This window comes from Fringilla coelebs (assembly GCF_963513975.1).
Source record: "Fringilla coelebs genome assembly, chromosome: 1".
Classification (NCBI taxonomy): domain Eukaryota; kingdom Metazoa; phylum Chordata; class Aves; order Passeriformes; family Fringillidae; genus Fringilla; species Fringilla coelebs.
Window position 1 is genome coordinate 17005517 of NC_140028.1, and position 26137 is coordinate 17031653.

The window sequence follows — 26137 nt, forward strand, 5'->3', positions numbered from 1 at the left end:
TTGCCACCAGAATTCAACAAAGTCAGTACACCCTTTACACCCAAGAAGTAAGTGCTATTTCTTAGAAGTTGTTGGGTTCACTGTGCATTGACTTCACCATATTACAGTGTGTTAATACCCTAGTCACATCCCTCAAATTACAACAAAGTAATTAGGAGAAGCATAAAAATATAATTATGTTTTTGTTTGAAAATTCTGTAATTTCCATGCAGACTGGGTAAATTATTCATACTGGATGTGGATTTCATTTTTGCTTTATTGCACTGATAGCATAATCACACAGTCCTAATTATAGAGATAGTAAATAAGAGAGAAAAGAATATTCCACCCCTTACTCCTAAAGAAGTTTCTGCTGGCACTCTAAGGACTAATTAAAATTCATTATTGCATCACATTTTGCACCAATACAGACATTTTGTAACAAAAGCCTGCGTGGGAAGGAAGGAGTCAGGGGGTTAATGTTAGGATGTTTTTCAGTGAGTATTATTCTTTCTCTCTAGCACTTGTTCAAATGCTTCAGATTGTTCCCAAAAAGCTGTTGCTGTTGGTCACTGGTGTCATGTGGGCTGTGGCACTCTCCAGTGTGAAGCATTCATTTGCAGCACCTGCAGAGCTAATACAATTTTCAGCTTCTCTTGAAGAGCTGCTTAAGCTGTATTGCTGTTACACACTGTTTTCTTCACTGCCATGTCTCTATCAAGTCCACCTTTCACACAGAAAGATCTGATTTGGATTTGAGACAGAGGCAGAGAGCAGTGGAGCAGCCTACTTATCTTCTGCATTTCTTGGATCTGGGGGAGAAAATGTTCCATAGAGTTGAAACAAACCATCTTGATGGTCCTGCCATTACCAAGATGTGATGGCTTCAGTTTTTCCTGTTGGAACATGCTGACAGATTTTGCCTTGCTGTGCTGGCCATGTTGCATTCTTCTGTACATTCTACAGTGATGGCACCAACCATGGCAACTCTGTTTTGTAATGTGCAAGTAGGAAATGCAGCCCAGACATTGAGCATGCACTGCTCAGGTACCTGGCCCTCATCTCTTTCAGAAAAGGTAGAGAAAAAGAAAACACTGTCAACCTTACTGGTAAAACTTACAAGCAAATATTGAGGTTTATAAGCAACTGTCCACTTTTCCACTAATTTACTCCTGTCCTTGTCTTGCTAGAGAAGAAAAAAGGCAATAATATAATAATTGAAAAGGACTAAAGTATTGACGTATCTTTGGCAGAATTCTCTCGCTTGATCTTAGGCACCTGTAGAACAAGTGTCTAAGTTGACCTAGATATTTAAATTTCTGTTATAGCCAACAGAATGGAGTCAGTTTATTTGATTGCAGTCTGATATACAGAACTAATCATCAATGAATCTATTGTCCAGGACTTGACTGATAATAACAGGAGCCTTTCTGTTAGGACATTGTAAACACCCACATTTAATCAAATTGTGCTCTTTATATCTCATTTGTAAGCAGATGAGAGAAGAATAAATGTCAGTACTGGAACATAAAGATGACTTAAGCCCCTGGACTGCATTCAGTAGCTAGAGGATTCTGGATACATTGGCAGAAAAGTTACTGACATGCAGTTAAGGCTGAAAAATAAATCTGCTTTTACAGAAACACAATTTGCAAATTTGGATTCGATCCTAAGCAACAAATTTAATGAAAACTAAGATACTCTAGAAGATACAAGCATGAAGCTGACTTGCAATTAACCTGTGTCAAATACTCTGTGGGACACATAAATTGGGAGAACACAGAGATTGAGGACTTGAAATTGAGTTTAGTATACCCCAGTAATTACTGTGAACAGATAGCTATTACATGGGATGTCACTCTTAGTTAGACCAGAAGTTCATGTTGGCACTAAGAAACCCTAATAAAAATGTATTCGGATATAAATTCAAAGATGTTTTGATTGAACAAGTTTTTATTATATGGAAGGGGAAAAAAAGATAAATAGTTATACCCAAACATTCCAATCAATTCTGTTTCCAACTGCACCAACTATCTCTGAAGAGAATGCCACACAAGGTGGTAAAATCTCCTCTGAGACAGATCCTTTGATACAATCAAAGCCTTTTCACTGCGGTGCAGTCTTTTACCATGCCCCACATCTCTTGTATTTTTTTACCTAAAATCAATCCAAATTCCACTCCTACACCATACACAGGCTGAGACTGAGCATTTCCTCATCACAATGATAATTTTGGGATATTAAAAAGAATATTTAAAGTATTATAGGTATGTGTGGTTCCTTCCTTCCTTCCTTCCTTCCTTCCTTCCTTCCTTCCTTCCTTCCTTCCTTCCTTCCTTCCTTCCTTCCTTCCTTCCTTCCTTCCTTCCTTCCTTCCTTCCTTCCTTCCTTCCTTCCTTCCTTCCTTCCTTCCTTCCTTCCTTCCTTCCTTCCTTCCTTCCTTCCTTCCTTCCTTCCTTCCTTCCTTCCTTCCTTCCTTCCTTCCTTCCTTCCTTCCTTCCTTCCTTCCTTCCTTCCTTCCTTCCTTCCTTCCTTCCTTCCTTCCTTCCTTCCTTCCTTCCTTCCTTCCTTCCTTCCTTCCTTCCTTCCTTCCTTCCTTCCTTCCTTCCTTCCTTCCTTCCTTCCTTCCTTCCTTCCTTCCTTCCTTCCTTCCTTCCTTCCTTCCTTCCTTCCTTCCTTCCTTCCTTCCTTCCTTCCTTCCTTCCTTCCTTCCTTCCTTCCTTCCTTCCCTTGCATATATACAGAAATCAAGTATTTTTAAACTATTTCCCATTAAATAGGTTGCCTCTGCATTCATGTTTGCTCTCTTATAAGCAGACATTTGCCTTTGCTGTGAAGAAGTAGAGAATCAGTAACTAATAACAACATATCTTTGGTTTAGGGAAAGAAAGCAGCATAAAAAAGAGGTGAGGTCCCTAATATTTATACTAAAAGGATCCAATGCTTATTTTTTTAATGCCAAAATATAAATCAAAGTAGAAAAAATAGTGCCTCCCTCCTGAAAATTTTGTTAGGTAAGACACTGCTATTATCTGATATTTAATAAAAAGAATATGACCTGAGAAAGACACAAAGGTTTCTCTCCTCATTGGTTTCAATTGAACAAGCTTTAGTACTCTGTTGAGATTCTTTACTACTGGGGATATTTCAATGCAGTACAATTTGTTTCAAAGTAATAGCTTTCCTGTTAGAGGTAGTTTGTCATGTCAGAGGGGATGATTATTCATGATAAGCCACTGGCAATATTACCAGCAATTTTTAAAAAATGTAGGGTACTGATTAATTTCAGAAATATTAGCTACTGAAAGCAGACATCAGTACTGCAGGATGGATGAGACACTTGGAGTAACAGTTGCCAAAAGGTGAAATAAGCTAAAACTTGGTAACACATCAATTACAGATATAAAGTCATACAATTTAATAGAAAATGATGTGTTTTGCTTACCTGATCAGAAAAAAAAAAAACAGAACACTGGACCCTGCTGAGTATTAATTATAGGGAGGGAGAAACTGAATGTCTGAGACTTGGGATATTGTACAACAAATTTTCATTAGGTGTCAAGAAATAATTAGTGCTTTCTCTTTTTTTTTTTTTTTGTGCTGATACAAGCTGAAACCCAAGAAGAAAGACTCAGTCTAGACATCTGCATTTTGCCCATGCATAAATTGTTGGCATAGGAGTAGTTATGATGTAATAGCATGTAAGAGGCATTAGTGAATACATAATGCCTAGCACATTAGTAAAGCATGTCCAAATTCCAATCAGCAGATATGGCAGAAATTAAGTAATACACCAGACTCCTTTGACCCATACAAATGAAAAGGAAGACATTTTGCTAATAATATCTCAGTAATTGCAAAATTATTTTTTTTAAAAAATAAAATGGTGTAACTGTCCTCTAAAACAACTTTACATTCCAAATATACTATCCAAGTCAGAACTACTTACCTAAACATTTTTTCTTCCTGTTTCTGTTACTTCTGTGCTTCACTGTTTGACTTTATTTCTTTGGGGTATATTTTTTTTTCCATTCTTAAACATTTTGCATAAACTCCTTTCTTATGACTTTTTCACAAAACCTTTTTGTCTTTGTTCTGCATTCCCAGTTCAGGTGATCCAGCATTTTTGGCCAGAAGATGTTGTTGGCAGGAATATGGAAAAGGGTAACTGGTCAGTTCTGAAGATCAAATGGGTTTTCCTTTGATGCTGAGCTGGTGTGGTTGGGTTTTTGCTTGTTTCTCTGTTTGCTATTTTCAATGGAGCACAGGAAGAGAGAACGCCAGAGGTGCTGTTAAATATTTACTCCTCTTTCCCATTTTTTTAAAATTGTCACAGTGTAGCTTCAAGATTTATCAAAGCAGGTAGAGAGATAATGATTCTTTTCTTGATGATGGCGACTCTACATGGGGATGTTTATCTCACATGGTAGGCTGGAAACTTTAGCTGGGGTGGATAGATCAGTTCATGTTGTCTCTCTGTACCTCTAACTCATATAAAGGGCCGCTGGCCAGGGGTAATTCTCATCAGCTGATGCTTAAAACTTGGCTGCTCCTAACATCAACTCCTAACATTTTACCATAATATGCTGATTTCCTACTCAGCAACTCAGAGTATGAAGTTCACCTCTACAGTGAAGCAGGTTTTTTCTGGAAAGGACCAGAATAAATAAATAGAGCAATAGCAACAGCTTCAATAGTCCTGTGATTATTGAAACCAAAATAAAATCTGAAACAACACTCAATTGTATTGCTCAGCTCTATAACATTTTAGCATTCTTATCTCTACTAAATAGTGTAAAAAAATCAAGAAGCTATCAGTGCCATAGAGTTGGACACATTTGTACACCTTCTGTTGTAGAACAGTTTTAATATCTTGTCTAGAAATTTTTTCATAACTTTGAAGTGCTCTTCATGGAATGGAGAAATAAATCTTTGATTTCTTTTTTAGAATTTTTTTTTATTTGTTGAATACTGCATATTTAAAAGTCAAATCCCCTGGTGATGATATTTGATTTCTAAATTGAAATAATGAGAATATATATATCTAATATAATTTAAAGTTCTATATATAACTTTAGATTATATATCTAAAGTTCTATATATAACTTTAGATTATATTAGATATATAAAGTTATATATATCTAATATAATCTAAAGTTTTTGTTTTCATGATATCAATAAATTAAGTACCATTAAAAAATCTTACAAGCTCAGATATTACAGTAACTAACAGCAGTCTTTATCCCTTATGTTATGATCTGTTCTTAGCCTAAACTGTCTCAACATGCTACCAAAATTTAGATCCTGGCTTATGATAAAATATACATATAAATAAATAAATAAATAAATAAATAAATAAATAAATAAATAAATATATTTATGACACATAAAAGTACATGGTAACGAAGTTTTTCCTTTGACCTCCTGCAAATTCAGAAATGTATAATGTGAATAAATTCAAAGTTAAGAATTAAGCAGAACTGACAATATCTGAAAAATTACTTTTGGATTCAGACACCTGAAATGATTGAAAAAATCACAACAGTCTGTAGATTTTTAGATGAGAATAATTAATTCTTTAATATAATAAAAATCTAATTCAATAAAAAATTACCTTTCTTGAAATTTATGTGTAAAAGACAGTATTAATATCTGTTTATAAAAGGGGTTTAAATTTTTCCAAGATATTTAAATTGTGCTCCCTTTATTTAAGAACTGACAGAAACTGTCCAATAATGTCAAATTCCTCATGAGGAAGTTCTCCTGATCTCCCTGCGTTCAGTTGACCCTTATATAGTCTGTGTCTCTTTGAAGTGGTTTTGGGATTTTCTCCACTTATTATGTGATCTAGAAAATTAAAGGCAGAAAACCCCTGGAGTATATCAAAGACTACAGCTGGATTTTCCTGCTGCTGCTTCCTTTAATTCTCAACACAACTTTAATTTTGCTACCCTCAGACAGTTTAGGTTATTGTAGAGCACATGGAGTGCATTTGGTACAACAGTCGAAATCCTGCAGTGATGGCATTGCAGAGTAGTTATTGACATCAAGTTTTAGGTATGCCTCTCTGTGAAAGCTGATGTTTCACTGAAGAAGGTAATGTTTCAGAAGCATGAAATACTAGTTAGGTATTACTTAATTATATAATTACTTCTTAAATTTATAGCAGAGTCTCAAAGGTCTGAATTTCCATATGATCTAAAGTAAGAATATTTTATTTTGTAAAAATTGTATTTTTTATAAGGTCATCCCTGTGAATGAATGAGGAGAACTAGGTTGTTTATGTCTAAAGTAATCTGAGCTGCCACCAAAGTGTCTTTCACTTTTTGGAAGAAGGAAACAGAATATAGGAAGACTATCTTTCGTAGTGTTCAGTAAACACTGTTCAACACTGTTTCTATTGGCAGAAACTTTAAACATAGCCTTAATTTTGTCCTGATTTTCCAAGCAATGAGTCTTTAAAATCTTTTCTAGTATTGCTGAAGTCACTTTAAACCAGCATTGTATTTATTTCATAGTGCTTATTTCCTATCTGAATGCTTACTAAAACTTGTGTCGTTATTCTGGCTTTTTTAGCCCTTCTCCTCATTCCCTTTTTTTTGTTTTTGAAGATTTATGAAGGTTTATAATGACAGAGGTTTACTGTGTATGCCAATGGGCTTTAGATTTAGGGAATTTGACTCAGCATTATATTGTCTGTTTTCCTGTCACATTAGAATTAATTTGAAAACTAATTAATGCCATGGGACATTTGAACTGTAAAAGTGTAGTACTAAATCTATCTTAATTTCTTCAGAAGTTACTTTTGTTTCCAACTCTATTTTGTAGAGGGTATTTCCTTATATTCCACTATTGCCAAGAGCGAAGACTCTTTAAACTCCTTATTGATTGTTTCCCTTAATTAAGAATTGTCTTATTTAACAATTTTACATTTGTTAAATTGTACATATTGTTAATTAATTTTTCTGACATGGAAAACTCAATCTACTCTTTATATTTTTGCAAATAAAATTTCTCCAAGCCCTGTTATCTATTTATATCCTAGAGACCCAAAGACCTGTACTCTAAAGCAAAGTAAATTATAAACTGCTTTAGAAGCAGTTTGACCTGATATTGCAGTGGTTGTATCTTACAATTGTCTTCATTAGGTTCTAATGAAAACAACTGGCTACTTATCAGCATGTTTTAATAAAATGAAAATTTTAATCTAAGGTATTTTATTTACAAATCAGTTAGGTAATTTCTGCAAGTTAAAGTTTTATTTCTGAAAGAACAAGCACTTCAAATTAGATTGCCAGTACAAAGTATTCTGTGAGTGGTCTTCCCTGTCAGTTTGATTTGCTGGGAGATCGTTCCAAGCTAACTTTACAAATATCACAATTTAATTATGAAATTAACAGTTTCACAGATCCCACATATGATTAAAAAAACCCCAGCAAATAAAGAGCAATAAAATCTTTGGACACATGGTCAGTTTTGCCAAGGAAGAAACAGTGAAAAGGAAATGTAAAATAAATATAATTCTTTCAATAACTTATCCTTTTAATGGAATCTCTGTTCCTGTCTTTTCCAGAGAGTAAATTTCCTATGTTATCAAACAAAATTTGCATGAATTCATTTTCAGATATGCCTTTGATATGCTCTTTTCTTTAGGAGTGCTGGGAAGATTCCTGACGCAATTTCTGATTGCATGATGGTTGCTTTCCACTTTTCAAGTGGAAGAATTGCAGGAAGAGCAGGTAGATGAAGAAAGAGTGTAAGCTCAGAATACTAATGAAGGAACTTCACAATTCTCCTAAAATAAGGAAGTCATAGCTCAAACTGTTTATTCACAGGAGTGAGAAGCAGGATGGCCAAATGCCACAGAGATGATTATTTGAAATCAAAATTATCTTTAAAAAAAACCCTCAAAACACTTTAATATCTATCTACACTCTCCCCAAGCATAAAAAATGTGATTGCCCTGCAATTCTGTAGTGCTCACATGTATGAAGAGTATTAAATATGGCAGGATTTCAATCCCAGAGAGTATTTTTAATTTGTTCTGTGATGAGATTCCAAATGTCCTCTCTTGTTTTTATGTCTAGTTCTATTGCCCAGATGCTTGTCACATCTGAGAGATTACCCTTATCTGGCTGCATGAGCAAGGAGGCAGTTGTTTTGGAACAGATGATCCCTTGTCTATCAGGCATTGAGGTATTATGTGAGGAATAGGAGAGAAGTATTGAAATATCCTTAGGAGGAAAGTTAATTACATACTGGGGATAAAATCCTGGGTGCATTTCAGCTGACTTTGTTGAAACCAGACTATCATCTGTGGCCATGCTACCAATGGTTTTAAAATAGAAGCAGAACACTATTCCATGTCAGAGTTATGTATAATCAAATGCCTAAAGGTGAGTTAAACCCCCCTCTATTTTCCTGTGAAGGTGATAATCTTCTATTGAATGACTTAGAGATTTCTAGATTTATGTTTCATTTTTTTAAAAATTCCTCAAAGACTGACAACACTATTGAAGCTAAATCCTCTTTGTTTTCAAATATAGGAAATGACAGTTTTCTGTTGTAGAACAAGAAATACAAACAATGGCAATAAATCTTTATTTCAATACATGTAATAAAAATGGTATGGGTACTTCTGTTACATGAGATCCAGTTTCTTATTTTGCTGCCTTTCCAATTTAAGCCTCCTGCTGCTCAAAATGTATTCCATGTGAACATGAGCAGTCCTAATGTTTCTTAGACCTTATGTTTCTCCAAAGAAATAACACACTCAAGGTTGACAGCAGAGAACAGAAACTTTTGTCTTTCTAGTAGTTTTCACAACTAAGACAAGTGGAAGACAAGACTAAAAAATATTTCTAAACCTTTTTCAGAAAATGTGTCTGTAGCAGAGATAAGAAATTACTCTCTGGAAGAAAAGCAATACCCCCAGAAAGTGTTTCAAATGTGGTGATAATACACAGTGATTGTTTCTTTTTGACTGGTATTCTGTACTAGTTCCACTGATTAAGTTATAGAGTTTCCAGTCAACCCTACCAAAAGATTGGAAAAGTCATTTTGGTACCTTATTATAGCTTATGCAAGGGCAAGACAATCTATCTTACTCAGTTATTTATCAAAAAATATAACCATCTTTTCTCATAGCCTTAAAATGAAAAAAATCACAGATAAACTTCTTTTGAAAACTTCATGGTGTCTAAACTTCGTAATGTCCCAATTTCCAATAAGTTGTGCAGAGAATAAGCAGCAGAATGTGTTGTTTGAGAAAGCAAATGCTTTTAAGAACAAATTGAAGTAAAATGGCTATTTAGTTAAGGAATCCTCACTTACTTGGAATGCCTAAGAGCTGATTTTCAAAGAGGTTCTTCAATGTTCTTTGTGCACTTCACAAACACAATATTTTTGTGGGTTTTTTGTTTGTTTTTGTAATAAGGCTTTATTAAGCAGGTCTGAGATTTCCTTGGGCTAAAGAAAAGTCTTAAATCAAGGAAATTTACATTATATGTCAAAACCCTCAAGAATTATTTACAAAAACAGAAAATAAAAAACAACTCAAAAAGATAGACATTACCAAGACAGTGAAGTTGCAACCGTGACAGCTGGAGTGGTTTAGGTTCCAGGGACACCTTACATAAACCTTCCAGGATCTTAAGGAAGTCTACAAGAAAGCTCGAGCAGAATTTTTTAGAAGGATGTGTAGTAATAGGACAAAGAGAAATACCTTTAAACTGATAGAATATTAGACATCAGGAAGAAATTTTTTGCTGTGAGGGCAGTGAGATACTGGAACAGGGTCCCCCAACTTGTAGATTTTCCATCATTGTAGTGTTCAAGGCCAGGTTGGGCAATCTGGTCTAAAGGAAGGTGTCCCTGCACACAGGAAGGGTTTGGAAATATATGATTTTTAGGATCCCTACCAACCCAGACTAATTTTATGATTCCAAGTTTTTATTACTTTGGGAAATTAAAACATATGACTGTAACAATTATAGGTGGTCAGGCAAAATATTAAATGTAGACTTTTCTCAGATGGTAGAGAGCTCATTATAAAAGCTGCTATTGGAGCTGAGATAGAAGTGAGAATTATTTGAAGTACAGAACATCAAGTTAAACAAACAAAGAGATCTATAGGAATACAAGATAGTCTTTTCTGAAATAGCAGGAGCTGTAAGGTCTTGTGGCTGGCACGGTGTCCTGGTTTAGAGCAAATATGGGAGAAAGCCTCTGAAAGGGTTTCTCTAGAAAGCAGATTCAAGCCGCCCCTCCCCCAACTGGTTCAGGAAAATATCAATTTGGCTAAAAGGGGAAAAAATTGTTTATTTAACAGGCAAAGCATTCACTAGCACAAAAAAAAAAAAAAAAAAAAAAAAAAAGAACAATATTAAACAATAAAACCTCTTTCTACTGACTAAGAGTCAGAAAGTCCTCTTGGTGGGCTGTAGCTCAGCTCTCCCAGCCTGTTATCAGTTCCTCTGGCGCTGGAATGTGAGTTGCTGGTTCTCTTCTGGGTGTCCAGAACAGCTGCAAACAGGTCCAAAGAAAAGGAAAAAACACAGTCCAGAAAACTTCTCTTAGCCTCAGCTGGCTAAAACTAACTATAAACAAAGGAGAGCTCTGTCCTGCTGTCTGTCCATCTGCAGACAAGACCGTCCAGGAGCAGGAATGTGGATGAGTGAGTGCAGTTTCTGAAAACAAACTCCATGCTTCTTCTGTCCCCGCCTCCGCCCTCAGAACCAATCTTAATGGTGCAGAACTTATTTCTGGGCTAAACTGACTAATGGGGATACGAGCAGCATAAAGTCACCCCAGCACATGTGGATTCCCACTCCACTGGGAGCTGCTACCCAGGTGCAGTGTGCCTCTGTGCTGGTGTGCTGTGGAGCAGGGCTTGCATGTGCACCTCCCTGCCAGCACAGGGGAAACAGGAGAGCTGTGAAGGAAGAGGGGGATGTAATGTTCTGGTAGGAGGGGACACCAGGGAGTGTCCTTAACAGGGTCCTAGGAGACAATCAGTCAACAGTCTTTTCATATGAAAACACACTAGAATAAGGATGAAGCTGACAAGCTGCTGGACACATGGGGTAGGAAGACAAAAAGGTGGAGGGCAGGAGGGAACTAAGTCCAGTACATTAAAGGAGATTTTTACCTTTCATATTTGTTCTCCTGAGACAAAATCAATAAAACTTTGTCTTATTGGAAGTTAACGTTAGTGAAAGCAGGCTCATTTTATGCAGAAAAGAAGCATAATGAGAATAGAAAACAACAAATTAAAGAGAATTAGGACATGATGAAAAATAATAAAAAGGTTAATTTCAAACACACTTAAAAGTAAAATGCAGTCATCACATCTGATGTGAGCATCCTATTCTCAGCTTTATAAATGGGCTTAAAGATCTGGGAGTGAGGCATGTTGGGATAATTAAAGTTGAGATACAAATAAATAGTAGAATATAAATATTGAACTTTTATTTTACCAAACTGGATAAGATTGATAGCAGAAGAAAAGGATTCACAGCGGAGGGATGGGTTCACATCACTATGAAATCTATCTCTGTTGAACTCCAGTAGGTTCTTTGAAGTCCTAACAAAAAGGATGAACATACAGGAACCATAAAAAACCAAGGTGATGATAATACAAGTGAACAGAAAGAGAATCCAGAAAAACAGAACAGAATTAGCAGAACAGTTTGTACTGATTTATGGTCAGCATGAAAAATAACTTCTCTTTGCTGCCAAATAAAGTCAGGTGATCAAAGACCACAAACAGAAAAAGGTGTTGCAGAAACATGTGATGAGCATGAGGAGACATAAGTGAATAAAGTATTCTGAATAGAACTACCATTTAGGGGGACAAGAATAATTTTGCAAATAGATATATTGAGCACAATAAAGGGACATGAACATGGATGGCATGGCTAAGGAATACTTTAAGATAGGATTGACTACATTTTAAGGTAGGTGCAATTGAAAGAAATGAAAGAAGATCATGTTATCAGAAAAGATATTGAAGAAAAATGCAGCATATGAACAAATTATCTTCCATTTCCTTGGCTTTCTCTTAAAATAAAAGAAACAGAGTATTAAAAACTTAATTAAAAGGAAATACACAAGCAATTTAGAAATGTACAAGTGGGTTAATCGAGGCAGACTCAGTATAATTATCTTATATTAATGACTATTATTCAAGAACACACTAAACAGGGAGATTAAATGAAAGGTGTGGAGTACTTGGAAGGTGAAAGGTGTAGAAATATGTTATTAAACAGTATAATTGAATGGTCAGGAGGAAGAGAAAAAGCCAAAGACAATACTGTTGAGTATTGAATGAGTGTAATTATGGGACATTCAAGGGCAAGGGGTATGAACATGATGTAAGAACTACTTGCTTTGTTAGGAGGCAATGAATGTTGAATAAATGGATTAAGAACTGCTGTTACTGATGCTCACAATAATCCAACAATGAATCAAAGGATGACTGAAATCAGGAAGAGGAGCTGTGTTTTCTGGTTTCAAGAAGTATTTATCCATGTAAAATTGATGAGAATTAAACATCTGAATTTTAAAATCTGGTAGAAAACAATGCAGCAGAAACTTTGAATCATACTAGCTATTAAGAGAATCTCATGAGTGGTGTTGTTCATCTTCCTACTTATTTCAACAAGAATTTTTCTTTTCTAGTTTAACTTCAAGCTTTTCAAAATTCTTTATTGTGTGCTTTGAATAAAACCATCCCTTTAATGAAAAGCAGTTTGCAAGTAAATTCTGCTTGGAATGCTGGTTCTGAAATCTAAATGAAAAAGATCACAGTGTATGCTACTAGTTATTTCAGCATGAATTTTACTTCTTGAAAATAAATGTCATGTTTTCCACATTTGATCAGACCAGTCAGTTAATGCACGCTGCCTATTTTGATCATACCCAAGTTGGACTGCCAAGGTGAAGAGCATCACAGAATGAATTAACATATGAAAGAGAGATTAAAGTGCAGGTTGTGCACATGGATTCTGTATGCATGATTTTTTTATTTTACAGACTAAAAGACTAGACCTATCAAAATCAAACTGCACCGTTGGTTCATTTGGGTGTTTTTTCCTTCCTTGGAATTAAAAGTGTATCTTCTGACACGTGCATAGCTGTGCTACATTCTGCTAGTCATCTCTGAGAAACATCCAAGTTGTATCATCTTGCAGCATATGAATAATTCTCTTTTGTTCCAGTGTGAATGTGGAATAAAAGGAGTAATTGGAACTTGTATATATCATGGATGTTTACATTGCATATCTGTGTATGAATAGGACTAATTATTGGATTGAGTATGAAGCATTATAATTCTTAATAAGTAGCATGTTATCTCAGAAGACTGTTCCCTCATAGTTGCAGCTCTGGGGTTTTTTGGTTCGTGTTTTCTTGTAGGGTTTTTCTTTTTTTGCTGTGTTTTTGTTTTGTTTTGTGGGTTTTTTAAAAGTATAATTTTATTTGGTAACAGTAGACCTATTATAGAGGAGTTTTTCTTTGTAGTTCTTATTGAATTAACAGAATAGTCCATATGTAATTGAAAGCTTTCATGAAATAGCTACAGCAACAAAGGTTCTGAATTATAGAGCAGTATTATGGTCTTGAGTCAAAGTTTATACTGTACTTTCCACACTTAGTCTGGGGAGATGGATGAAAAATTAACAGTGCATGCTATTTAATTTTCAAGTCTCTAAGTTTTTTTCTCTAACTCTATTGAAGTAGGCCTCAGGAGGAGATATCTAGGAAAAGCTAGATTAATAAATATGTGCAGACAACTATTTAAAAAGACTTATTACAGTGATTGTATTTGGTAAGAAGTGTTAAAGTTCTAGGATGTAGATCTTATGAGTAAATAATTTGATTTTCCAAAGGGTCTCGTGCAAAACTGTATTCCAAAAGTGCTAAATAAAACAGCTGAGCTTAAATAATAAATAATAACACATAAAGAGGATTTAAAAATAGTACAAGTATATGAGGGAGATGCAGAAAGAGATAAATAAAACAGACTTCTAACAATGAAGCTTGTGCAGGCACTGATATGGGAATGAATTCTCTAAGGCAACTTGCAGTAGAAGGTAAAATTTGCTATACATGTCAGATGAGGTAAACAAAACCCTAATTACATTCTAAGAGTATGTTCCCTTCCATGTCTTATATATATCTATGATACACTGATAATTGTATTAAAAAAGCAGTCATAAGAGGCTCCTTTTCTCATCATTGTAAATATATATGAAAAAGCTGAGATTAAAAAAATTGTACATGCCACTCTTTCTGTAAAGAAAGCACAAAAAGCAATAGAAAGTGTAAAATCTCAGGAGATTTCTGCTTAGTACTTCAGGGAAAGAGGCCTCTGTACATTTAAATACTCAACGTGAAGACAGGCTTGTGAATGTGCCACGAAGAAGATGATTTAACAAGCTCAAATATATACATGTGTGTATAATTTAAGAGTTGGCATGTGGTTTGTTTGTTTGTAGTTTGTTATGAAAAGTACATCATGTTGCTGTGAAAGAGCAACTCAGTGCTTTGTGCTTTCTCTCAGATGAAATCCCTCCACTAGAAGAGAAGGCTTGCTCTGAGCATTCTTGGGGAAGAGAGGCTTCAGGGGCGCAAAAGGCAAAGCAGGAGAGCTGATCTAATATTTAAGTGATAAGAGAGCAGGAAGCCTGGAGAGGGGATTTAGCTCTACATTCAGACTACAAAGCTGGTGGAAAATAAAAAATATTCTGAAGTCCCAAAAGAGTTAAGAACTGCCATAACTGAGCATTAGAACTTGAAACAAAAGTATGGAAAAGGACCTGCCCTATCAGTGCACAGTGACTCGGGAAAGGCCTTTTTATAATTATTCTTGTTCTCTTACTCTTTCTAAGGAAATGGATTTTCTGTATAAAAAAGAAGTTTGTTGTAGTCCAAGAAAAGTTAGAGTTTGGATGTAGGGGTAATTTCTGACATTTAAGAAGGCTCATTTTAAAAAGGATCTATCAGCAGAACAACTTTTCAGCTTTGACCCATCGTACTGAGTTTGGCTGGGATAGTCCTAATTTTCTTCGTTGTAGATCCTATGGTCTTATATTTTAGATTTGTAACCAAAACAGTGCTGAACATTTTATCAGGCTACACACCATCCAGGCTTCCTCTGCTTTCATACTTCTGGGAATGGGCAAGAAGGTGGGAGGGGACACAGAGGGGACATGTTGGGACATCCCGAACCAATAAAAGGGATATTCCAGAACCTATGGCAGCATGCCCAGTGGTAAAAGCTTAGTGGAAAGAAGGAGGAAGGGAGCACACTAATGGAATGAAGAAGGAAGGGACCACGTTCAGGGTTATGGTGCTTGTCTTCCCATGCAACCATTAGGTCTGGTGAAAGCCTTGCTTTCCCTGAGGGGGCTGAACACCAGCCTGCCAGAGCAGACAATGAATTCCTTCATCCGCTCTGCTTGAGTGCACAGCTTCTGCTGTACAAATTAAACTGCCTTGGTCTCAACCCACAAGTTTTCTCACTGTTGCTCTTCTTTCTCTCCTCCATCCCACTATGTGGGAATGGAGGAGGGGTGTGGATGTGCTTTGAGAGGGAGCAGCTCTGGGGCCCTACCTGATCACTGCAGTTAAACAAAATCCACATAGGGTCAGTAAAAGCATGTAAACTGTTAATATTTACGTGAGATGATATAATGATGCAACAGATGGCTATTTCAGATTGAGCCCTTAAGTACAGAGTTCTCATAACCCAGAATTATTGATTGGGAAAAGCTTGTTCATAATAAATAGACTTTCAGTCTTTTCCAGAGCCAAAATACACAGAGGAAAAGCACAAGGTTAATAGGTTTCACGTGCATCCAAAGAGACTTATTTACTCTTCCATTTGACAAAAAAAAAGGGAATTGATGTGAATACTTTGCTTCATAAGCAAACAAATTTAGTCATAGATGTTGTTATATTTATTTTCAAAGATGCTACCATATGTCTTTAGATAAACAGTATGGAAAACACATTTGTTAGGTAGGTGGGATTGTCTTGCATTAAGTGGCCAGCATTTGTATAGAAACCATGGGCTTTACCTTTCTAAATGCAGTAGTTGCTAAAAAATACTTTGATATTTTTTCAGAAAGCATGAATTCTAGTGATGTATTTATTGAAGGTTGATATAAAAATGGATTACTAACTTTTTTTCCTTGATTTTCTTTTTTAGGATTTATTTATACCTGTGGTGGAACTTTAAAAGGACTCAACGGCACTATAGAAAGCCCTGGCTTCCCATATGGATATCCAAATGGTGCAAACTGTACCTGGGTTATAATAGCAGAAGAAAGAAACAGAATACAGATCGTCTTTCAGTCTTTTGCTCTAGAAGAAGAATATGATTATTTGTCATTATATGATGGGCATCCTCACCCTGCAAACTTTAGGACAAGGTAAAGAATAAAAATTCTTTATTAATTATTAAAATCTCGCTTGTAGTAATAATAAAAATATCTGATAAAATAGTTAAAGCTAATGTTTTTAAATTATGGATTCTTTCTTAGTCTTTAAGGTGAGCTTTCTCTAATTAATCAGATGTCAAAATGTATATCATGCTTTAATTCTAGTCAAAGTAATGGCTGAAATAATTGCAGCCCTCATAAAATTGGTCTCAATGAAATATAATTAATTAAGAAGCATATGAGCATGGATACATTTAATGTAAAGTGACTATGAGTTTGTGGAGGTCTCAGTTTGCATGGTCTAGTAGCAGTGGAACTTTTGTAGTCTTTGAAACAGGGGGCTTTTTATAGAGATCAGGAAATATTTAATTAAGGTAGACTAGGTGATTTTGTGTGTGTGTGTGTGTTTCTATATGAACATCTAACAAAAAGGGTTTACAAAAGTGAAAAAAATCCATTTGATATATCAAGAGTGTGATGTGCCACAGAACATTTTCTATCAGAGCCTACTTCAGAGTCTTTGCCCAGATGTTCAGTTCTGGAAGGCTGCAGCTGAAGGAATACATAATAATGCTATAATACCAATAGATATATTACTCATACATTTGCTAGTTATCTTTACTATCATCTACCTTGACTTCCGTAAGTCAATTTGTCATCTGCCTAAAGTTCTGTAAGGCCTTTGTCATCTCCACACAACATCTTTGTTATTAAAGGGGAGAAATTTCTATTTGATTGGGTGGACTCTTTGATGAGTAACACAGTGGCCATGTGGCCATACCCAAAACATTGCAATCAACAGCTTAAAGTCCAATTAGAAACCAGCAACAAGTGGTGTCCCTCAGGGGGTCTGTATTCAGACAAATACTATTCAATACCTCTATTAATGATGTTGACAGTGGAAGTGAGTGCAGCCTCAGCAAGTTTGCAGATGGCACCAAGCTGAGCGGTGCAGTTGATTTGCTTGAGGGGAAGGGATGCTATCCAGAGGGACACCAGCAGGCTGGAGGAGTGGGCCAATGAGATGAGGCCAAGTCTCTCATCCTGGTCAGTTCTCAGTATCCATACTGACTGCTGGATCAATGAATTTAGAACAGTCCTGCAGAGAAAGACTTGGGGATATTTGTAGATGAAAAATTGGATGTGAGCCTGTAACCCAGATGAGGACTGGAGCACCTGCCCTACAAAGACAGGCTGAGAAAGCTGGGGCTGTCACCCTGGATGAGGGAAGGTTTTATGGAGACTTGCAGCATCCCAGTATCTGAATGGGCCTACAGGGAAGCTGGAGAGGGATTCTTCCTCAGGAACTGTAGTGATAGGTCAAGGGGTAATGGGTGCAAATTGAAAGAGGGGAAATTCAGGTTAGATATTAGGAAGATTTTTTTGCTGGGAGAAGGGTTAGACACTGGAACAGGTTGTGGATGCTCCAGCCCTGGCAGCATTCAAAGACAACTGGATAAGGCCTTGAGCAACCTGGTCTACTGGGAGGTGTCCCTGGGGGGGGTTGGGACTAAATTATCCTAAAGTTCCATTCCAACCTCTTAAAATTCATGGATCTATCATAAGGTTGGATACAAGGAAGAAATCCTGTATAAAGAATGCAGTAAGATACTGGAACAAGTTGCCCAGAAAAGTCTTGGCTTTGTGTAACCTGAAAGGTGTCCCTTCCCATGACAGTGGGGTTGGAACTAAGTGATCTTCCAAACCAAACCATTCCATGATTGTATTCTGTGATAAAGAATGTAATACCTCTTCCTAACCAGGGAACATCCAGTTTCATTTTACTTTGCATAATGTTGCTCAAAGAAAGGGATGTGTTTTCATAATATTTTATGGTAAGTGTTGATACACTTGTAATGTTTTTTTTTAAACTATTGCATAACAATCTGGCATCTAATCACTAAAAGTAATATGTAACTTGTTATTACAAGGAAATTAGAAGAGTAAAATGCTACATCTCAAATTTGTGCAGGATATAAATTCTCTTAAATGGTTAACAGTCAGCAGATGCAGAGAGATGTATCTCTAATAAAATTGTTTTCCTTTGTACTTCTGTGTTTTCATTTCTGTTTCATGAGTGCTTGAATGCAATTCTGATATCAGCTGCAGGAAAGAGGGAGCCCACAGATAAAAGATTTGAGAGCTGTCTTCCACAAGTTTTTCTCCTTTCTATTCGCTCCTCAAAAGATAAAACTGATATTTTCTCAAATGTTGGACCTGAAAAGGGCCTCACTGTCAGTTGAAACTTTGGTTGGTGAATCTACTCTAAACTGCAGTCTCAAGGAGTATGTGAACAATGTTCTGCTCAAATGCAAAGAATAAAACTATGATTCCAGTTAGGAACCAATGGTCCTTACTGAATTACAGTTTAAATAAGCATCAGGGAAAGCAGATGAAGATAGTGGCTAAAAGGAAGATGAAAATAACATCTTGTAAAGGCAGAACTATTTTTCTTTATGTCCTGTTCAAGCTGCTGAAATGGTTATATATATTTGTGTGAACACATACATTCATATATATGTATATGTATCGATGCATAGATATATAGATAGCTATATATGCATTTACAGATCTATGTGTGCAGGATTCTTTAGAAATTAAACTAATTCTTCAATGCTGGAGCTTTAGAATAAGGGGTTTTTTAATATCCTAGAAGAAAGTCAAGGAAACCTTTCATGCTTAAATGTTTCAGTACTGTATATCTAGGATGCCATTAGATTCTGCTAAAGAACAGTGTAAGAAGTTATGTGGAAGAAAAAAGAATCAGTCAGCACTTAGGAAAAGATGATTAAGCCTCGATATAGGGCTTGAAATAGACTACTTTTTCAAGACTTACAAGATCTTTTCTGAGTGTAGGTGTGGAAGAATAGTACATATTTGTGTGAGTGGAGAATTGGCTTTAAAATTTTGAAAGCATGACAGTGAAATTACACAAGCTTTACTAAATCTTTCACAGTCACATTTATTTTCTCAGATTGATGTAGTAATTAGCGAGGTGATGTTTCCTTAAGTTTTCTTTTTTACAAATAAGTGAAGTTTTACTGAGGTACAGTTGCTTGTGGAAACTATCCTTCTAGCATGACAATGTTTTTGCCATTTTACTTAGTGACATGAATGAAAGTGTAATTAGATTGCAATTTTCACCCTCCCTTTAATTTTGTAACAGGCAAAAATATTTTCAGGGATATGTATTTGAAAAAAATACACAACTAGACAGTTAATAAAAATTGTCTGGGATAGACAAGGCCACTACTTCTGTTTTTTACTTTAATATTGTGGAATAACTGTCTATATGAATGAAATTATTTTGCATTGGTGTCTCTCATCACCTTTGACTTCCTCCTCATCCAGTTTTGTACTTCGCCTAATTGGTCTCCTCAGAATTAAATCTTACTGAAATTATATTGCATGTCTTCAGCAAATGGTCAACAGCTTTTAACTGATTTACCTGGCACTTAAATGGCAGATAAACAATAATAAATGGAAAAGAAACGTGTCAGATATGATCACTATGGAAAGTGTAGTCAGCATTTCACTTGCATCGTGTTACTGTGTGCTTGCTTTAGTTTATTTCACATTATAAACTTTGTTTCAAACTGCAAATAGAGAATAAATTAAAACTTTCAATTTATGCAATTTTTTTCATAAATCATATTTTTAATCACCTAAAAAAAAGTTTGCTTGCAGAAAGAAAGTGTTTCTTCCTGTATTTGAGCCAAGCTTTTGGCAAAATTTCATTGTTAGGAGTATTTCTGGGTTATGTCACTGTCTATTTTGAGAGCTTTCTTGTTGCCCTCCAAATGCATATTTGTGATTTTTGAGTACCATTTCTTTCACATTTATACAATTAGTTCCCCTCAAAAGAAAAATTAAAAAAAAATCAGGGCTTGATGTTCTGATTGCTTTTAAAAACATTGTTTAGTCCTTATTTTGGTAAGCTAATATTTCCAACACCTGTTCTAGTTGAAAATGTTGCATTTCCAGATTAAAACTACTGTTCCATTTTTCCAAATTCCATCTTTATAATTTTTTACATGGCACAAGAAGAATCATTTCAGCTAAGCTCATAGTATGTTTTCAATTTTCTGAGTGCCCAGCTTGAGAAAAAAGAGTTTTGTTTGCACTAGTGATAAGGAATCCCATGCTTTAATGAAGTTAGCAGAAGTTATGCTTGAACCAATAAAACATCACATAAATCAACTGCTTTGCAAAGCCTGTAGGAGTCATCTGATGATACCTTTTGCATGCTATGAAAATAGCCTTTAGTGCATCTTGTAAATAATTCATTGCACTAGGGAGTGGTGGGAAAAGAGCCGCACAGAGGCACAGGGCAGGAGCCGAGGAGATGCTGCTCAGGGACAGCCCGGCAGGGGCTGGGCAGGGGGAGCAGAGCTGGGACTCTGACAGGGGCCAGCACAGACCCTGCACAGCCTGAGCCGGGTCTGGGGTCCCTCCATGCAGCCCAGCTGGGAGCAGAAGGACACAGAGCTCGCCACAGAGGAGGGCTGAGAGGCTCATGCAGGAGGCTGGGATGGGGATGGAGCCGCAGCAGGATGCCTCAGGGTGGGATGAAACAGAGGCACCACTGACAGTGGTGGGTGGCAGTGCCACCAGCCAAGCCTGGTTAGGGCCAGGAAGGGTTATTGGTTTTCTCAGGGTCCTGACTCTGCAGAAAAGTATCTGGGAGGAAATGATTTAATATTTGCCTATAAAGCAAGTATGGACTTAACTATATGAATTCTTCATTGTGTATTTCTCTTGTCAGTCCTTGAAAAGTCACATGGAAACCATTATTAGTTTTAAAGCACATGCTCTGTGGCAGTGATATGGTGCATATGTAGGTGGATGACTGAACGGCAATATGAGCCCTGACTATTCCTTGTAATTATTTTACTTTGCAACTTGGATAATATCTTGTTTTCTTCTTTCTTTAAAAGAAATTGCTGAGCATAAGACATAATATATTGTCAGTAAATATAAAAAAGCATGTTGATATTTTCCTCTTTTTTTTTTTTTAATTAAGGAGTTAGTTGCTTGGAATTAAATACTAATTTGAAAGGAGATGTTGTACTCAGCAGTTGTCTAAAAGACTTTTTTTTCTATAATTAGTTTGCAGTATAGTATTCAAAATAGCTTTAAATATTTGAATAATAAGGTCACTATATACCCAAACTCTGTTTGCAGTTCCAAGGAAATATATTTCCAAATTTACTAATACTTAACCAGTTAATTAATTTACCCAGTAATTTTTTTTGCCTGTTAAATATTCATAACAAAATTAACATTGCATTGAAATCAATGAAATAAATTCAGATCCATTTTAGACAGAGAAATAAAATGTATCCCTTCTGCAATTGGCTAAGTAGGAGCATTTAATCCAGTATATTTCTGTCTGAATGTTGACTAAAATAATCTTTCATATGTTTATGATCAGAAAGCAATTTTTTAGTAGCTGAAACTATTTATTTTACAAAGTTAAAAATAAAATTATTTAGAAAATTATTAGCCTACCATAATGTTGTAGAAAATATTGTCATAAAATTCCATCATGTGTGTCTTCGTAGGGACAGACATGGTACAGAAGTTTAGAAATCTCTGCTGTTAGAAAAATGGTATAATCATTGGTGATTAATTTGTTTGCATAAGTGAAAAAAAACTATGAATATCTTTATTTCAAAAAAAATTTAAATGGAGTTGTGAGAAACTACCACAAAATGGAATTTTTGATCACTGAATAAATATATATATTTTTTCCTTGTATTGAGAGACTGCAAGGTCAGCATGTATCTGCAGAGATATTTTTAAATGTTGATAACATCACTGTGTCCAAAGATTTAATTGTATTAAAATCTTTTCTCTTGCGACTCATGGTTAATTTTCTCTTAGGATCTTTAATGGAAGGAAGCTTTAAACATAGTGTTTAAAAGGGGAGTTAATACTCATAGTTTTTAATCTCTTGTATTTAAGCAAGATAAATCATCCTTTCATCTACACTCCCTGCTGAGGCCACCAAGAATTAAATGTACAGGTTACCTGATCAGTCCTGCTGAGCTGAATAGGAGAAATTAACTGAAATTACTGCAGACATCTGCTACCTTTGCTCTGTTGGTGAATTGCTCTCCTAAAACATCTGACTCCCTGATTATGCCTACATTTTTAACATTTACTCCCCTTTCAGAGAACACAACATTTTCAGTAGATTAATAAGTAGATCCTTAAAATTTTAGCATGCTCCTAGTGGTAAATATAATTTGGTATTGGCTCCTCATTCAAGTGCTTCCAAAGGTTTGACTTTGGTACTTAACCAACAGATTCATAGTGACTGTAAAATTAAAATTTATGTATTTGGTCCAACTTTGGCAAAAGCAGAGGAAGAAAAATGACTGTAAAAACATGTAAAATTACAATTAGTCCTTAATATTAATTCATATTAAATAGTGTTACAGTTGCAGGTAGATGAATTGTCTGTTTACTTGACTCTGGGGCAGGGCTATGGTAGCTAAGGAGGGGATGGAAAACCATTGAAGATGCCAGAACAAGAAGCCAGACTGGCTTGTCTGACCATGCATAGGAGTCAGACCAGTCTCAGTGGTCTGCAGGACCACACAAAGAGCAGAAGGAGTGCTTTCCCCAGCTGGGGAGGGAACACCCATATGGGTGAGCTGGGCACTCCACCCGTGCCTGCTCCTGGCCTGAAAACCTTCTCAGATACCTGTTTCTCCATAATAAATGTGCCAGGTATTACTGACAACATGAGCAAACACTGTGTTTTAGCTCAAAACCAATCACAAAGCTATGGTATATTTTCTCTGAATAATTTACTTTTTTATTATTATTATTTTAGAGCTTTGAGATAATAGAATTATCCCTCTTTTTCTCTACATCTAAATCTTAATTGAAAACCATTCAGGACATTGGATAAATAAAACCAAATCCAAACAAAATCACAAACAAAATCCAAAGCGAAATCAAGAATACTTTCCTAATTTCATGTTCTTACCTAAAAAATAAACAGCGCTAAGTTAAATGCTAACAATGCCCAGTTTTAAAAGGGGAAGACTCGATTCTGCCTTTAAAACTTTCTATTTTTAAAGTGAAAGAATTACAATTTGCATCTTTCATGTGCCAAATTGTCAAATTTATCTTACAAAATGTTGATGAAGAAAGGCTAGCAAAAGAATAAGTGTTGTCACTAGCAGAAGCTTCCAGTGTCCTCATTTAATAATTCTGCTTGCTTTTGCATTTCTTATTCTGGCACATATGTGTTTCTCCTTTCAGTAGATATCAGTCTGTGTCAATCAGGCAGCTATTAGATTATTCTGTTAACATTGTTCTGTCAACTAATACCACCCTGGTAGCTCCAGTAAACATTTTTTTCTAACCCTGACCCTTTCCTTCTCCTGGTCATTAGAAATTTAGCCATATTTCCTTATGAACATTTATATGTATCTTGGATCCTTTACTATCTCCCAGCCAAACTCCTTACCTTATGTTTTTTTTGAAACTATTAGGCTATGTATTTTTGTATATTCACTATATCTTATTATTAGAGCAAGTTTCACTCTTTCTCATACTGATTCTCATCAAAACCAGAAGTCAAAAAAAGGCCCACATTTTTGCCTTGCTTTTGCCTCCTTCTTCCTCCATTTCTGCTATGTCAGGGTTTCCACTTCTAGAATTTCCTGACTTTAAGACTTGTTTTACTTGCTCTGTCTTTTCCCACTTCCTCTCCCTTTAGATGATCTACAGTACTACAAGATGTAGTGCAGGGTGCCCAGAGCTGGAACCAAGATCTTGTCTGGGCCAAATACTGTGAGGGTGTGTTGATTCTCCTTCCTGAATCCAAATCTTATTGTATGTAGATCCATTTTACTTCTTGTATGTGTATCCTTTATTGTCTTTTTAAATTGTTTCTCATATGAACAATTTCTTCTTAAACCATATAAAGAACCTTTCAGAGTATTTTTTCAGTTAATTTAGATTATTGCCATTTTAAATAGCAGATGAAGTATCTAACTCCAACTTTACTCTTTACATCTACTAATATAGTACTTTACATCTACTAATATAACAGCTGCTCAAATTAGCAGACTACTGATAAAACAAAGAACAAATGTCAGCTCTGTGAGGTTCTAGATTGTCTGTCAGCGACAAGCTCTCTCTGACCGTTTTGTTATTAGGGCTTTAAGACATGTCAGAGTGGAATATTTGCAGTCTTCATTCACCACTAGCATTGACAATTGAAACTTACAGAGGTTTCATTTTCACTGTCCTGTTTACATCTTTTCGGATATTGATAAAGACCAGCACTTGTTGATATGGAGAAAATGAATCATTGTACCTCAAAAAGTTTCCAGTATTGTTCTGTACCTCAAAAAGTTTCCATTATCAACCATAGCTCTGATTTTTTTTCAGCTAAGGCTGCTTATTATGCCTTAAGAATACACATTTTTCTTCTTTCACTTCCTGCCCAAATTTTCAACCAGAGCAGATACTGTCAGCTGATTAGGATCAAATTAGGGATTCTCCACTTTAGAAACAACTTCAAGTCTCTTATCACAGTGATTTTTATTTCAGCTGCTCCGTGGTTCTTTAGATTTCTCCATTATTTGCCTGGAAAGAGAGAAAGGAATTTCATTTGAGAATTTAGAGACTAGTGAACAAAACCAACTGGATTACACTCTCCTTTCAAAAAGAAAGAGAAAATAAAAAAGGTATAAATCCTAGATAAAGGCCAGTGAGTAGATAAGGATACAGAAAGCAAGAGGAACAAATACCAGCAAGAGGAACAAATACCAAAGGAATTGAAGGAGAAAATAAAGGCAATTAAAAAAGGAAAGAAGGAACCAGAAACCAAAGTGGAAAACTATGAGATAGTAAACTAAATTATTGTTACTAGGAAAATTTTCACAGCACAAACAACCAAAATAAATCCTGCAAAATAAATAAATACTGTGTGAACAGAAGATATGTGGAATCTTGAACTGAAAATTGGTAGGGACACAACAATAAATACAGATTTTTTTTTTTATAAGATAAACAGATAATTGAAAGAAATATGACAGAATTAAATATATTGGTAAACAGATATTTAGCTCTGAGATGGATTCTGACTAGACAAATCATTTAAACAGAAGAGCTTTTTTTAAATTTGAAAAGTTTGCTTTATAAAAAAATACATTGAAGTAATAAAATTTTTGGCACTGTGCTTATGAATGCAAAGCTGAAAGAACACATCAAAAAAATTGTTCTATACTCTTAGGGCTATTTTTATATGATGCTAAAAGTCTAGACACTGATAGAGAGAGAAAGGTAGATAATTAAAACTGATAAAAGAATATGCTTGTCTGGACAAGTTGCTACTTGTCACTTGAATTTATGCTTACATTACTACAAAGAAGCCAAGGTTTTTGCAGGTTTGGGAACAATAGTCAGCTAGAAAGAAAATCTAAAGTTAGGTGGTAAGGATTTAAAAACCAAACCCAAAACCAAAAGCCAAACTAAATGAGCAACAAACTAAAATTTTGGCTATATTTGAAGGTGGAGGTAACTTTCTAGTAAGTGACCTTAGAAGAGACTATCCCATTATCAGCTTCTCATAGCATATCTTTCCCTGAACTGGATGGCCAGTTTGGCTGCTTTGAACTGGCTGATGGATATTGGACTAGCTTGCTTACTTCTCATAGAATGCAAGAAAAACCTCTTTTATAGCC

The 26137-nt window shown here is 35.6% G+C and overlaps 1 protein-coding gene across 3 annotated transcripts in view; it reads left to right on the forward strand.

Moving 5' to 3' along the window:
- CSMD3 (CUB and Sushi multiple domains 3) overlaps positions 1 to 26137 on the forward strand; it is a gene marked incomplete at both ends in the record, with an annotated part of 576542 nt that overhangs the window by 64226 nt on the left and 486179 nt on the right. For all 3 annotated transcript variants that reach the window (XM_084217912.1, XM_084217913.1, XM_084217914.1), the window contains one exon: positions 16193 to 16415. In XM_084217912.1, the coding sequence (XP_084074038.1) occupies positions 16193 to 16415 (223 nt within the window). The remainder of the gene's footprint in view (positions 1 to 16192; positions 16416 to 26137) is intronic.